General features: G+C 43.3%; 1 protein-coding gene across 1 annotated transcript; it reads right to left on the bottom strand.

Annotated features, from left to right (window-relative positions):
* Positions 1-2,667: 2,667 nt before the first annotated feature.
* Positions 2,668-14,152, bottom strand: LOC138807968 (butyrophilin-like protein 8). The gene is made up of 9 exons (XM_069993868.1): positions 14,005-14,152; positions 10,051-10,398; positions 7,950-8,225; positions 6,038-6,151; positions 4,495-4,515; positions 4,011-4,031; positions 3,889-3,916; positions 3,579-3,605; positions 2,668-2,730 (listed from the first exon to the last, which is right to left on the bottom strand). Exons 1-7 carry the CDS (start codon positions 14,051-14,053, stop codon positions 3,891-3,893), a joined length of 855 nt encoding a protein of 284 aa, XP_069849969.1. The 5' UTR covers positions 14,054-14,152; the 3' UTR covers positions 2,668-2,730; positions 3,579-3,605; positions 3,889-3,890.
* Between the last annotated feature and the right edge of the window lie 763 nt (positions 14,153-14,915).

Below are 14,915 nucleotides of genomic sequence, written 5' to 3'. Positions count from 1 at the left end.
GGATAGAACAAAACGAGGAAGTCTCCGTCATATCCTATCTCTGGGAGGAAACCCACACAGTACAATTCCCATGGAAAATGTCCCTCTAGGGTTTTAGAAGGAGGGCAAAGGTAGCTGAAAGTTTTGCAGAAGAGGCGACAAAGCTGCGGAGTTTCAGAGCAGGAAAGGACGCTTACGCTGGCTGGGCAGGATCTCTGTGTGGATGGAGCTGGGGCTGTAGGAAATCAGGATGGCCCTTATTGATCTTCCCTCTCCTCACAGTTACAGCAAAAGCAACAGAGACTAGACTGGACTAGACTGGATTGGACTAGACAACTACAGGTTGGGAACCCACCATAGACTTCTTTGCAGTGGGAAAATCAGAAAAGAAATGCCCTGGAACAAGTCACAGTCACTATTCATATCCAGAGCTTGGAACTCGTGGGAGACTGTGTTAAGATGGTTCAATAAAGAAGAACGAAGCTCCACCTCACTCCATTTTTCCGTAGGCCACAGTGCAATTTCACTACTGGTGGGTGGGAAGGGAGCGCAAGCTGTAGCCGCCTGGTGGAACCACTTTACCGATGCTCTCCCAGGGAGAGGGGGGAAGGTCTAAATTGTGGCACAAAGGGGCACAAGCATGTGCAGGACCTCCCCCAGGGACTCCCAGAAATCCATGATGTTTGAAGAGAGGCATGAAAAGGTACCAGGGGATGGGTAAGCTACGGGGTAGAGATCTGAAGGCCACTATAAGCAGACAGGTTGGTGAGGGGGGAAATGTAGGCCAAGGTGTGCTTAAAGATACCCGCAGGTAGTTAAGAGGGAATGAATGAGGAGACAGAGGAAGTCTCATATTAAGCTTAAACCAGCCATTGAGTAATGAACAGGTTCAGGGAAGAGGGTAGTGGCATCTTTATTAGTATGTGTGGGGAAAGGAAAAGACCAAGGGAGCAAGCTGGAAGAGCAAAGAAGAGGGTTCCAACAATTATAGGTGCCTACACTGATTTTTAAGAATTATTTTATTTGAAAATAATCTCACTGGGAGTAACAAATGTACCTTTTCCTCGTTAGTAATATCTTACATAATTATAGTACATTATCAAAGTCAGGAAATAAACACTGGCACAATCCTTAGCTAGATTATCAGCCTAAATCATATTTCACCAATATCTGTATCCAGGCAGTATATACACATATGTGTACCGTTCTTTGCAAATTTGTTATATGTATAGATACATATCATCACCATCTTCTTACTTCTTTTCTTCCTTTCTTCTTCCTTCCTTTCTTCTCTTTTTCTCTGTTTTGCATTTTTGAGATAGTGTCTTGCTACGTAACCCAAGTTAACCTCAAATTCATTATCTTGCATCAGCCTTCCAAATGCAGAAACTATAGTCATGTGCCACCATGCCTAGACATACATTACTAAATATGATTTCCTAAAGTTTTATGTAGGAATTTTGCATCAACCATTCATCAGGAACATGCAACTGTGGTTCTGCTTTCTATTTGTATAATGTCTGACATTTTAGCATTGGTCCTGTGGGGCTTATAGACTGAGTTAGCAAGTGTCTGCCCTCTTCAATTCTTTGTCTAGGAACAGAATAGATACGAGAGTAACGTAGGAATGATGGAATGATGGAAAATTGAGTGAATATAGAACAGATAGAGGTCATATTGGGGAAAAATGTAATTTAAGAATGCATCCTTAACAAGTACTGTGCCATTGGCAAAAAGGCAAACCTAACTCTGATCATCTCTATAAACTTCCCTGTGACTTCTTTTTGTTGGTTGTGGGGCTTGAACTCTGGGCACTTTCTCTGAGCTCTTCAGCTCAAAGGGAGCGCTTTACTGCTTGAGCCACAGCACCACTTCCAGTTTTCTAGTGGTTTACTGGAGATAAAGAGTCTCACAGAGTTTCCTGCCCTGGCTGGCTTTGAACCATGATCCTCAGATCTCAGCCTCCTGCGTAGCTAGGATGACAGTCATGAGCCACAGGCATCCGGCTTCCCTGTGACTTTTGAGGTGGGAATTATTGTCTCAGATTAACAAATATTTTCTGGGAAGGTCTCTGGATCTGATAAAGAATCATTGGTGCTTAAAGAGGGTTTGAAGTGTGAGTCTGTAACATTCAAGGGATCAAGGGGTCAGACACTTGTGGACAAGCCTCAGTTTCTCTTGTGGGAGGGTTTGAAGACATTGTAAAAGGAGAGCTCACTTTGCGTGACAGTGAGGCTATGACTATGGGAGATACATTTTCCTCATCGTGTGGATTGAGCTGTATGTAGGGCCTCAATAACTCTTTAAAACGACATGTCAGGGTATAAATGAGAGACTTGTCATTTATATTAAAGAAGGAGAGGGTCCCACACTCATAGTCCAGGAATATACCCACTCGTGTAAGTTTGCTTCTTGGGTAGAGGCGAATTCTATTGGGATTGTTTACAAAATAAAAGTCTTCCTTTTCATGTTCAAGGACCCAGTATCCATTCATTGGACTCAAGGTCACGTGCAGCTTCTTCCTGTCCACACTATCCTGACACACTCCCAAGCTCCAGCAGTTATTGTGCCCCACTTTCACTTCCCAGTAATGTTTCCCTGATCGGAAACCCTGATGAGCCACCAAACACTTTCCTACAAATCTCGTGTCCAGTTCAGATACATCTTGAGGAATTGTTTTATAGGTTACGCTTTTCAGATTAGAAATGTAGAGCTGGGGGTGAGCCGTGTCTGGGTCCAGAGTCAACGCCTCTATTCACATTGGAGAAAGGAGAAAGATAATATGTTATTGTCAGGGAACCATGGCCAGAAGTCACCTCCTCTCACTTGTAGTGCTTGGATTCAGGTTGAGATTAGGCGAGGCGTAGGGGGAGAGTCACCACTGGACATTGGCTTTTCAGACTTTCCCTTCCCTCATCTACAGCCAGAGAGCCTCTCTATCATTTGAGGTCACAAACACCTGTGTATCATTCCAATCCCCCAAATGTCTGTCCCTCTGTGTAAGCCCATTAAGTGGGGGACCCACAAAAGACTGCACTATCCATTTTTCTTCCATCTATCATTTCCTGCTCAACTTTGCTCACTTCTTAATCAGCAAGGTCTCCTGTATGATTTCATCATCCTGGAGTTTTGTCTGTGAACCCTTCCCCTTGCCCCATGATTAACTCTCTTGTATCTTTTCTCTTTTTCATTTTCTTTTTCTGGTCAGGGATGAGGCTTGAACTCAGGGTCTAGGTGCTGTCCCTGAGTTTTGTTGCTCAAGGCTAAAGCTCTAGCACTTTGAGCCACAGCTCCACTTCTGGTTTTTTCTGGTAGTTAATTGGAGATAAGAGTCTCACAGACCTAGCTCCAAACCACAATCTTCAGATCTCAGCCTCCTGAGTAGCTAGGATTACAGGTATGAGCCACCAGTGCCCAGATCTCTTGTGTCTTAATTAGGACTGAAAAATATACCATGGAGACAGGCACCCTAAGGTAGATCACAGATTCATCATGCACAGGATATACAGGTCTTCCGATCAGAGCTCTGTCACTCTCTCATCAGCTTCTCCTATGCCCACCCAAGACTCTGTTCTATTCTCATGTCTTCAGCACTTTACCTGCAAAATTCCAGGTTTCCTTCAATTCTGAAAATAAACAGATTAGGCATGTCATTACCCATTTGAAGAAGAGGAAGCAGGGAGAAGGCAGAGTCCAAAGATGGTTCCCTTCTGTGGGCCAAGGACCTATTTGATGAGGCCAAATAAGGCCTTTTTTCAGCCTGTATCTGCTGATAGTATCTGGGTCTCCATGACCTTGAAGGCCATCACAAGTTTGCCTCTGCAGGGAACCATAGGCTTCAGGTTGTAGGAGTTTACAAACCCAGGGACAAGGGAAAAAGAGGGAGGGAGGAAGAACAATTTCTCTTACCCTCACGTCTCTGTTTTTTTTTGCCAATCTGAAACAAACAAAAACACAAAAGAGAATCAAATCACAGAATGGGACCAAGAGGAGAAATGGTAGGGAAGTTCTTCATGTGATACTTAGCTTACCGAGTTTATCCTGGACCTCCTCTGAAACAGAAAGCAGATAGTCAGTGGTGACACAGTCTTGGAGAAAACTCAAATGATCACAGGGAGTTGAAGGAGGCACTCCCACACCACCCCACAGGTTTCTTGGGCCCACACCCACTTCAGAAAGCTAATGAAATCTCAGGTTCCTATCTTGTATGAGATGTTCCAATAGGCAAAATTTGTAGATAATCTCAAAGTTTCTAAGCTTGATACCCACGCTAAAATGGCCAGTGTACTCTGGTTTCTCTTCAGATCATATAAATCTTTTTTACCTGTTTCTAAACTTCCCAGATCTGTAAGGATCAGTTCTAGTTAAAGAAATGGGGAGAGTAAAGAAGTTGCTTCCATAGACCAAACTTTCTGGCTAGTTGGGAAACACAATAGGAAACAAATGTCTCAACCCATCCATCTAGACCTCAGGAGAATGGTGTATGGAAGGGTCCAAACATAACAAGATACTTACTTAATTCTTTCAGAATTTGGTCTGAAACACACAAAAAAGTATTGAGTGGTTAATAGAATAGTATATAAGGTACAAATACAAACATGGCCCCTCACTCAGGGGGGACAGGCTGTGAGTCTGGAGGGCAGGGTTTCTCCTAGAATTCTCCTTTAGTGTCAAACTCCTAGTCTCTATATTGAACTCTATCTAAACTCTAACAAAATATCAGGATCATTCAGACTGGAGAAGAGGATGGAACTCTAGACTCCTGAGGAGGTAAGGATGGTAGTTATCAGGGAGTTGACAGCTGACTTGGGAAAGTGAGATTATGGCCCATATCCTCATGATGGAATATTACCTCCAAAGAGGAGAAAATTGGTTCTTGGTGATAAAAACAAAAACAAAAACAAAAACCTCACAAAACTTCTCATCCAGGCACTGATGGCTCACTTCTATAGTCTTAGTTATGCAGAAGGCTGAGATGTGAAGATCACCATTCAAAGCTAGCCCAGGCAGGAGAGACCATGAGACTCTTGTGGTTAATCTTCAATTAACCACCAGAAAGCCAGAAGTGAAGTGGTGATGTGGCTCAAAGTGATACAGTGCTAGTATTGAACAAAAGGGCTCAGGGACAGCACCTAGGCTCTGAGTTCAAGCCCTACAACAGACTAAAAAAAATCTTCTGCAGGCTGAATATTACTTTATATTATCTTACTTTTATTTCCTTAAATATAAATTTGTTTCAACTGGAGTGAACTTTTTTGTTGTTGTTGTTGTTGGTTGCAGGGCTTGAACTCAGGGCTGGCACTTTCCCTGAGCTTTTTGGTTCAAGACAAGCACTCTATCACTTTGAACCACAATGCCATTTCTGGTTTTCTGGAATAAGAGTGTTAGACTTTCCTGCCTTTGAACTGTGATCTTCAGAACTCAGCCTCCTGCCTGTCTATAGTGAACTTTTTAAAAAATTTATGAACTATTGGCTTAATCCTTAAGAATTTGTATCAGCCCTATCATTTCTGAAAATTATTCTTAAAATGATTTTTTTTAAAAAATCTGAGTGTCTAGGAAGGTGGCTCAGTGGTAGAGGGCTTGCCTTGCATGCATGAGGCTCTGGGTTCAATTCCTCAGCACCACATAAGCAGGGGGAAAGAGCCAGAAGTGGTGCTATGGCTCAAGTGGTAGAGCACTAGCCTTGAGCTGAAGAGCTGAGGGACAGAACCCAGGCCCAGAGTTCAAGCCCCATGACCAGCACCAACAACAAAAAAATCTGGCTCCTTTACAGTGTATGAAAATCTTGGCCGTGTTGGTCATTCCTTAGGATGTCATTTCAGATCAGTACAAAGGAGGGTGAAGATGGTGATTCCTGGAAACAAGAGGATGGGACTAAGAAGCCCTGGGCTGTCAGAAGAGATCTAAGAGGTCTGAGAATCCATGATCTAGACAACATTGGATCATGAATTAGCCACTAGCTCATCTCTTCTCTTCTCTTTCTTCTCTCTCTCTCTCTCTCTCTCCCCCACCCCTTCTTCCCCTGTCTTTCTTTTTTCCCCTTCCTCTCACTTACCCTTGGATTTGGAGAATGTAATGCTCATCATAACAATCCAAATACACCCACCAATGCAGAGTAATATGAATACAATAGAAACTAGTAACCAGTGTGAGCTCTTGAAAAATGTATCTGAAAAACAGCCAAAGAAACTCCTTAATGCGTGTTTACCAGCAAAACCAGATGATTGTCACTAATGGCAAATATCCTCTTTCATCCCAAGTATACTTTTCTATAATTTCTTCTATATGTTAAAAGTTTTCATTCTTGTCATGTTTGGTGGCACATCCCAGAATTCCAGCACTGAAAAGGCTAAAGTAGCAGTTTTGTGAGTTCAAAGCTAGCCTGGGCTACATCATTTGTTTGAAGGCCGACCGACACTACCAACTCTGTGTCAAGAAAGTGTAAGAAAAAAAGTGTTTTATTGAGTGGAATCTTCTAATGATGATTTGTTTTGGTTTACTCCCTTGAGGTTCAATTTATATATATATATATATGTTTTATTTATTTATTTGCTGGCAGTCCTAGGGTTTGAACTGAGGGCCCGGGCACTGTCCCTGAGATTATTTTTCTCAAGACTAGCACTCTATCACTAGAGCCACAGCACCACTTCCGGCTTTTTTTCTGTTTATGTGGTACTGAGGAATTGAACCCAGGGCTTCATGCATGCTAGGCGAGCACTCTCCCACTAAGCCACCTTCCCAGTCCTTTAGTTTATCCTTTTGAATAAGGTCTCTACTATTTTCCTGAGGCTAGCATGGACTGCAATCTTCCCACTCACATCTCTCATCACAGCCTGGGATTATACAGGCATGTACCACCATGCCTAGTTTATTGGCTCAGATAAGGGGTCTCATCAAGTTCTTAATTATATTTGTAATTCTCTTTCATAGACTAATAACTTTAGTATAACAACAAGTAACCTTTTTTGTGATCATAGCTTTAGTTTTCTTAAGTTTTGTTTCAATTGAGTTTGAAGGGAGTCAGGTGCTGGTAGCTCAAGCCTGTAATCTTAGCTACTCAGAAGGCTGAGATCTGAGGATCATGGGCAGTCAGTCTAGGCAGGAAACTACAGAAGACTTATTTCCAATTAATTACCAGAAAAACAGTTGTGGCACTGTAACTCAAAGCGGTAGTGTGCTAGTCTTGAATGAAAAAAGCTTACGGACAGCACCCAGGCCTTGAGTTCAGTCCCCAAGACTGACAATAATAAAAAAAAGTTTTAAGGGGAAAACCATGGATCACTTCTGTTTTTCTGGTGGTTAATTGGAGATAAGAGTCTCACAAACTTTCCTACCAGGGCCTGCTTTGAACTGCAATCCTCAGATCTCAGCCTCCTGAGAAGCTAGGATTACAGGTGTGAGCAACCAGGGTCCAGCCATGAATGATTTTTTAAAATGTGTATCATCAGTACAAAAGAGTTTCATTGTGATATTCATATGTGCATTCAATGCAATTTGATCCTAGCAACCCTATTATTACTTTCTTATCTCCCTCTCAATTTTTGAAAACAATTTAATTTTCTATTCTATTTATGTAAGGCATTAAATATATTTTCTTTTTCTTTTCTTAGTCCAAGACTGGGAGTTGAACTTGGTACCTGATACTATTGTTCATTGGCTAGTACTTTATCAACTGATCCACACCTCTGGCCCCACAATATACTTTAACTATATCCACTTCCCCCTATTTCTCTCCTTCTTTCCCTCTCACTAGTTACTCTCTTAACAATCTCCAGGGGAGAGATCTGTGGAGAGGAAAGTTAATCTACTCCCAAGAATTCTAAGCAACTCTGTTGGTGATTTTCATTTTCATACCTTGTTTACTTGTCTTTCAGAACAAACCTTACAAATAAGACAATACTAAACAATCCCCAGATAGAACCTCTTTTCCTTCTAAGTGCTGCACATACCTACTCATGTCTACTTACTTCTAATCCATATTCTGGATTTCACTACTCGGCTGTGGTCACTGTGTTGGATGGAACAGGCTATGCTCCCAGAATCCTCTTGGACAGTAAGGGAGGTCTCCACATCAGAAAGGCCTTGTGTATCTTTATTTACTTTGGAGTCTGAGGGCAACTCAAGTTCGTCTGGACCTATCCACTTCATTATGGGTTGGGAAACCCAACCAGAGGACTGACAGAGTAGCTGAATGCCTCCATCAACATATCCCATGACTGAAATGAGAGGAGGTGAACCCAAAACTGCGGAGGAAACAGAGAAGGATGAACATAAAGATCATATCCTAAGCCCACAGTTGTCCTAAGCCAGGTTAATCAAGCTCATCCATAAAACAGCCCTCCCTTCTTTCATATTATCCCTTACACTTTTACACAAATAGCAGTTCTCTGTGGCGTGTGTGTGTGTGTGTGTGTGTGTGTGTGTGTGTGTGTGTGTGTGTGTGTGTGTTACACATGCCAGTACTAGGCTTGAACTCGGGACCTGGGTGCTATCTCTTAGCTTGTTTTGCTCAAGGCTGACTGCTACCACTAAGCCACACTTCCAGGTTTCTGCTGGTTAATTGGAGATAAAAGTATAGAACATTTGACTGCACAGGCTGACTTGGATGGTCAATTTTCAGATCCAGTTCCAAAGCAGCTAGGATTACAGGTGTGAGTCACGAACACATGGCTCTCTAAGCTTTTCCACAGCTTGTTCATTTGATAAGCATTTAGCTAGTACTAGAGTCATAGCTAACTAAATACCTGAATTTGATGAGGTAACTAAAACAGAAGCCACTTTCAATAAGGTATTTGCTGAGTAAGCAGGGAGATAAGAACAAAGAAGTGAAACTTGACAAGCATAGCCAAAGAGAAAATGAATGACTATTTAGGGGAAGTCCTAGCTTCCAGGAGGTGGCATTTGTACCCTGCTAGGTCAGATAAATGTGGTTTGGTAACTGGACAAGTAGAGATGGATGGAGAGGTCCGGGCAAGCAGCTAGGATTACAAGTGTGAGCCACCGGTGCCTGGCTTCATATAACACTTCTGTTAGGTGTAGTTCACCACCCCAATCATGTGGTTTTGGCCTTTGTAAGCTTTATGGTAGCTACCCTCAGGACTGCTAGTCTTTGGGACAGGAGTGTACTTGCAGTTGATGGCTTGATAAGACAGACTCCCAGTTTGACCTCTTAAAAGGTGGCTTCTCTGTATCTCCCAAACAAATTCCCATATAACAAGGTGACAGTTCAATGTGTGGGTGTCATCATGAGAAGAACCCGTGTGTAGGCAGGCACTGGTAGCTCACACCTGTAGTCTTGCTGCTCAGGAAGCTGAGCTCTGATGATCTCAGTTCCAAGCCAGCCCAGGCAGGAAAGTCCATAAGACGCCTATCTCCAATCAACTACTCAGAAAAAAAGCTGGAAGTGGCCTTGAGTAAAAGAAGCTTAAGGACAACACTCAGGACTGATACCAAATCCTAGGACTGAAACAAAAAGAAGAAAAGAAAAGAGAGAAAAGAAGAAAGAACCCATGTGTGTGACACTGAAATAAGAATACTGTGTCTAAGTAACATCTCCTTGTCCTCACACTGCGTGGATGCCTTGCTGGGTGGGTGGGGGCTTTTCACCCAGCTCTGAAAGGCCTAGAGGTGAGACAGGCCATTCTTTGCATTGCAGATGTATCATGCTGTGGAGCCCCAGGAAAAGTCTGCTTCAGAGACTGCTCCTCCTTGAGTGTTCCCCTAGATGTTGTCTGCTGTTGTCAAAGCACGTGGTTTTTGTGTGTATAAGCTTTGTGCCAGCTCTGTTCTGGGCTGCAGGTCTTTGGAACTAGAGTTCCCGTGCAGTTGCTGGCTTTCTAAGAAAGACTCCCAATTCCACCTCTCAAAATGTGGCTTCTGTGTTTCTCACAAATTCCCACATATCAATACAATGATAGAAATTTGCACACAATTCATAGCCACGTGGAAATGTAGGCAATTGTCTGCTAAATAAATGATAGGGGGAACCCTTTAAGCGCACAAAACTTTATAAGATCTAGAATCTTTCTGCAAGACAACTCGGTTATGAGTTCTCTGAAATTAGCTGACCTGTGACCTCCAGACCCCAGATGGCCTCATGTCGATGAGTTTTGGAGCGGAACCAGCACCCGTATACACCAGTGTCTGAGGGGACCACTTTCTGCAGCTTTAGGAACACACGCCCATTTGTAATGAAGTCCTTCACCAATTCTGTTCTTCCTCTGTACTGCGGCATCTGCATGTATATTTTGTCTTTCCTACCCTGGTAGAGGAAGACTATGGCATTGAAGTAATCCTTGAAGAATCTCACTTTCATAGCCTCTGCGTTTGTCTCAGGAGAGAGGAAGCAGGGGAATGTGACATCTTGCCCCTCCCAGACCTGGATGGTTTGTTTTGGTCCAAGTACTTTCCACTGGCCTGCAGGAAGAGACATAGAAGGTAGCTGAACAAAACACACGTCAGTGCTTGCCACTCAGAGTGGCTTCGGGAGATGAAGTGCAAGGTGCAGGACCTTCACCTGATCTCCTTCCTAAAACAAATGACTTCAATCCGCACATCTCCATTTTTACATTGATAAAATCCTTCTTCTTATTATTTTTTTTCCAAATTTTTATTGTGATTAAGTAGTTACAGAATTTCCCAAATGTCACAGCATGGTGGGATAGTCATGCGTAGTTAAAGTCACAAACACATTCCAACTTTCATGGTGCAAATTGTCTCTCATGGTCTGTAACATTTATGAGTTCTATGAGTGTTGCCATAGTTATTTCTTCCACCTTGGGTGATATGTACATTTCTTTTGTTCTGCATAGCATCAGCTGTTCCCTCTTTCCCACTTGTTCCCTCCCTCCCATCGCTGCCATTGAGTTGCTTAGTTCATTTTGATCAATATCCAGTGCAGCTGATGGGTCCCGCTATTGTATATTTTTCCCTGATTCTCTCTAGTTCTGTGTTATCCTCCAGGTTTCCCTCAGGTGTGCACATATATACCATATATGTGATCAGCAGCATGGGGTTATTTGGTACTGATTTGACCAGCTGAGTGGAAGTCCTTTGTTCCTTAAGTCTGATTAATTTTTTCATATCATCTTAGCTTTTGGATTCAAATCTACTCATCAGGGAGACCATTTCACATCTTCTTATACTTGATAGATAACAAATGCACACCAATCACTTTGGTCCTCACACCCATCCCTAGAGCTGTGTCTTAATAATATTTCAACTTTCAGGATGATAAACCATATGTCAGAAATGAATTATGCTGGGGCTAGGAAGGTGGCTCAGTGGTAGAGTGCTTGCCTTGCATGCATGAGGCGCTGGGTTCGATTCCCCAGCACCACATAAGCAGAAAACAAAATGCCTGAAATGGCACAGTGGCTGAAGTGGTAGAGTGCTAGCCTTTAGCTGAAGAGCTGAGGTACAGTGCCCAGGCCCAGAGTTCAGGTCCACAACCAGACTCCACCCCCCAAAAAAAGAACTGAATTGAATTACACTATCCAGGTGAATGAGAGGCACATTGTAATTTCAGACCCTCTGACAAGAGAAGATGCTCTACCCCCATTTTCTCCCATTCATCTACCTCCCCCACTAGCATTCACAGCAGCAACTTTTCCATCTTGTTTGCTAAAAAACAAAGACCCCCTCTGTATCTCTCTGTCTCTCTCTTTCTGTGTCTCTCTCTGTCTCTCTGTTTCTCTCTCTCTCTGTCTCTCTCTCTCTCTGATCATAGCTCTCCAGTTCAGGGAAACTTGTTTGCTTGAAATACAGGAGTATAGTTTCTAAATATTGCATGGATACAATAAAAGATGTATACAAAACACTCTTTGACTGTAGTAACTATTTATTTGTGCTTCCTTGCTTAATTAAAAAAAATTTGCAGAGTATTTTAGTTGGCCACAATCTAAAAGATGCCATTATGACCCTAACAAAGAGATTTCCCACTTTTTATTTCAGAGATTTCTTCTTCAGTGTGTTCCTAGGGTGGTATATTGTCTCTATAGCCCTCACTTTTACACTTGTGGGATAGTGGTTTCTACATCATGATTCTGACCTTATTCGTGCATGATTCAATTCTATATTGACCACATTTCCTTTAGATTGTCTGTTTTCTTGCTACATCTTGCCCCTTTTCTACAACTTGACAGTTGAATCACCTGGAATCAATTGTGTTCATTTGTGTGTGTGTGTGTGTGTGTGTGTGTGTGTGTGTGTGTGTGTGTGTGTGTGTGTTGTGTCTGCTGATACTGGGCTTGAACTCAAGGCCTAAGTGCTATGCCTTAGCTCTTTCACTCAAGGCTGGCACTCTAACACTTGAGCCACACCTCCACTCTGGATTGGCTAATTGGACATAAGAGTTGCATAGGCGTTCTTGCCAGGGGTAGCTTCAAATAGTGATCCTCAGATCTCAGCCTCCCGAGTAGCTAAGATTATAGGCAACATCCTGCATACCAACTATTTCTCCATCTATTGTATTATAAAACATGTTTATAATAATATAATTTTATATTACATATTTTATAGAATTTATATATTTTTAAAATATATAAAATATTTATTATAAGTATTTTATGAAAAGATATACTTATATATAGTATATATAACAGTATATGTAAAAATGTAAATATCTATATAAAATATACTTACATAAAATATAAGTATAGTTTACAAATCTTTCTGAAATGAACTTCCCACAATCTTGCCAGAGGCCATTAGATGAACCTTGACTTTAAACGTGTCCTTTGCCTCTCTGCCAGCCTGGACAAGCAGCTGAGTCCCTAGCACCCCCCACCCCAGAGGACTCCACAGCACAAGGGACACACCCATGCCAGCCCCTCACAGGCAGCCTGGCCTCTGCCCCAGCTTGCTCCTGCATTTGGCACTTGCTCATTTCTGGGGTAGGACGGCTCAGGGGTCCTGAGATTTAACAACCTCGAGTGCAGATCCTGAATGGATGGGACACAAAGCAGAGGAATTCCCAGCCTTCCCTTGCTCTCTATGAACATATCTGCCCCTGGGTATGAATGGTTCTTCTAAAGTTCCTCCTCACCTCAGGCTCCCAGTGAGCCTGCACCCAGTTGTTCTCAGTAAGGAGCTGCTTGGAGCACTCTCTGGGGCTTTCCCTCTCCTCCCTCCCTTTGCTCCCCAGACTCCTCTCCTAAACAAAGCAGCTGCAGACCACTGCTTGTCACTAGATTTGCTTTAGAGAACCCAGCATAAGTCAGTGCAGTGGCTGTGAGGGGCTGCTGAGTGAAGGTACCACGTGTGTGAGTTTCTCTAGTTCTCTGCTCAGCCCTTGCTGCATTCACTCTTCTTGCCTACAGCAGCTGCTTCCATTCTTAGCTTTCCCACACAGGACGCAGGGAGAAAGCCATGGTGCTGAACACACAAGGCACCAAGTGTGTGTGACCCACACATTGTGTGCGCCACACCCCACTGTCCTCCCTGCAGCCATCAGAAAGGAGGTACAGCCGCCATGTCCTAACAAGTGAGCAGACACTTTATAACGTGCTGAGCCATAAAGCCCAGACACATGGGAAATGGGAATGTGAAAAATCAAGTCTTTCTGCCTCTGCCCTCATGTCCAAGATCTATTGTGCTGCCTCTACTAGAAATGGAAAGGAGGCAAAAAAAAAAAAATTCTATCAGGAAGTGAGTGAGATTGCGATGAGGAGCACTCTTGCGCTTCTTCTTCAACACACCACACAGAGCGTTTCTGGGCTACTTTTCTGGTGTCTCTCTACAGTAATGCTCACATCCTTCCCACTGCCCCATTCCCATTCCTACCCACAGCCACCTGCTATGGGCAGAGTCCAGCGGTGGATGAAGAGAACCCAGGAAAACAATCCACAAAGAGGCGTCTATCCCTCTTCTTCTGCAATTATAAGGAGAGAACTCGAACTCTTAATGAACAAGAAGTAAAGAGAGAGACAGAGACAGAGACAGAAAGAGACAGAGAGAGGAAGGGAGGAAGAGAGAGACAGACAGACAGAAAGAGAGACTCTGTCTCCATCCTGGATAACTTACCTGCTCCCAGCTGGAGGAGACTGAAAAGCGGTATGAGCACAAGGACCATGGCTGTGCTTCATGGAGAAGATTTCATGTCAGCTCTCCCAGGTCCGGGAGCTGAGCACTGGATCGGCTCACCAGGAACTGAGAGTGAAACTATGCCATTCCTCTGATATTCTCCCTCACGCGGATGGAGCTCTGTGCCAGGAGCCTGGGGACTCTGGACCTTGAACTACTTATGTATGGGACCATAAATTTCAGGGGGAAAGAGGAATAGGAAAAGAGTGAAGTCAGTGAGAATATGGCTTTGTCCTAGGGCAAGCCTGTACCTTGGGTGATAACAGGAAAGTGACAGACACAGGGGCATTTTTGAGATCCAGGCTGGAAAGGTAAAGTTTGTGGCTTGGGTAGAGACTCAGTGTTGCAGGAGAGATCATCCTGGCAGAAGATGGTGGGGTCTTAGATTAAAAAGTAAAAGTGGTGCTCACATAGACTCATGAGGTAGTTCTACCACTGCTTTCTCATCTTGAATTCAGTGCCAGGACTCCGGTAATATGAAGAGATCCACTGGGTTGGGAAAGATTGCAAGGCAAGTTCGTTGGTGGGGGAAGGTAAAGACACAGGCACCAGTCATACCTTCCATACAGTCATCACAGACAACCAAATGGGAATTGAAGCCGTCATTTCCATCAGTCAGCTCTTCTCTCCCTCTCCCTTCTTTCCCTTTCCACATCTTAAAATATTTTCAATAGTTCTGTGGTTCAATTATTCACACATATGCATACTTTTTTTTTGCCAGTCCTGGGGGTTGGACTGAAGATTTGGGTGCTGTCTCCAAGCTCCTTTTGCTCAAGGAAAGTGCTCTACCACTTGAGCCACAGCCCTACTTGTGGCTTTCTGGTAATTTATTAGCAGTAAGAGTCTCGCCA

Source organism: Dipodomys merriami, unplaced genomic scaffold (genome assembly GCF_024711535.1).
Source record: "Dipodomys merriami isolate MVZ:Mamm:240054 unplaced genomic scaffold, mDipMer1.0.p SCAF_44, whole genome shotgun sequence".
NCBI classification, from domain to species: Eukaryota; Metazoa; Chordata; class Mammalia; order Rodentia; family Heteromyidae; genus Dipodomys; species Dipodomys merriami.
Note: the sequence above shows the minus strand (reverse complement) of the source record. Positions and strands in the feature narration are given on the sequence as shown.

Excerpts from the sequence above, each read along its gene's own strand:
- LOC138807968 (XM_069993868.1), bottom strand. The coding sequence starts at position 14,053 with ATGGTCCTTGTGCTCATACCGCTTTTCAGTCTCCTCCAGCTGGGAGCA. Across the intron at positions 10,399-14,004 it reads TCTCCTCCAGCTGGGAGCAG|GCCAGTGGAAAGTACTTGGA; the intron begins GTAAGTTATCCA and ends CTCTTCCTGCAG. Across the intron at positions 4,032-4,494 it reads CCAAATTCTGAAAGAATTAA|AGGAGGTCCAGGATAAACTC; the intron begins GTAAGTATCTTG and ends TTTCTGTTTCAG.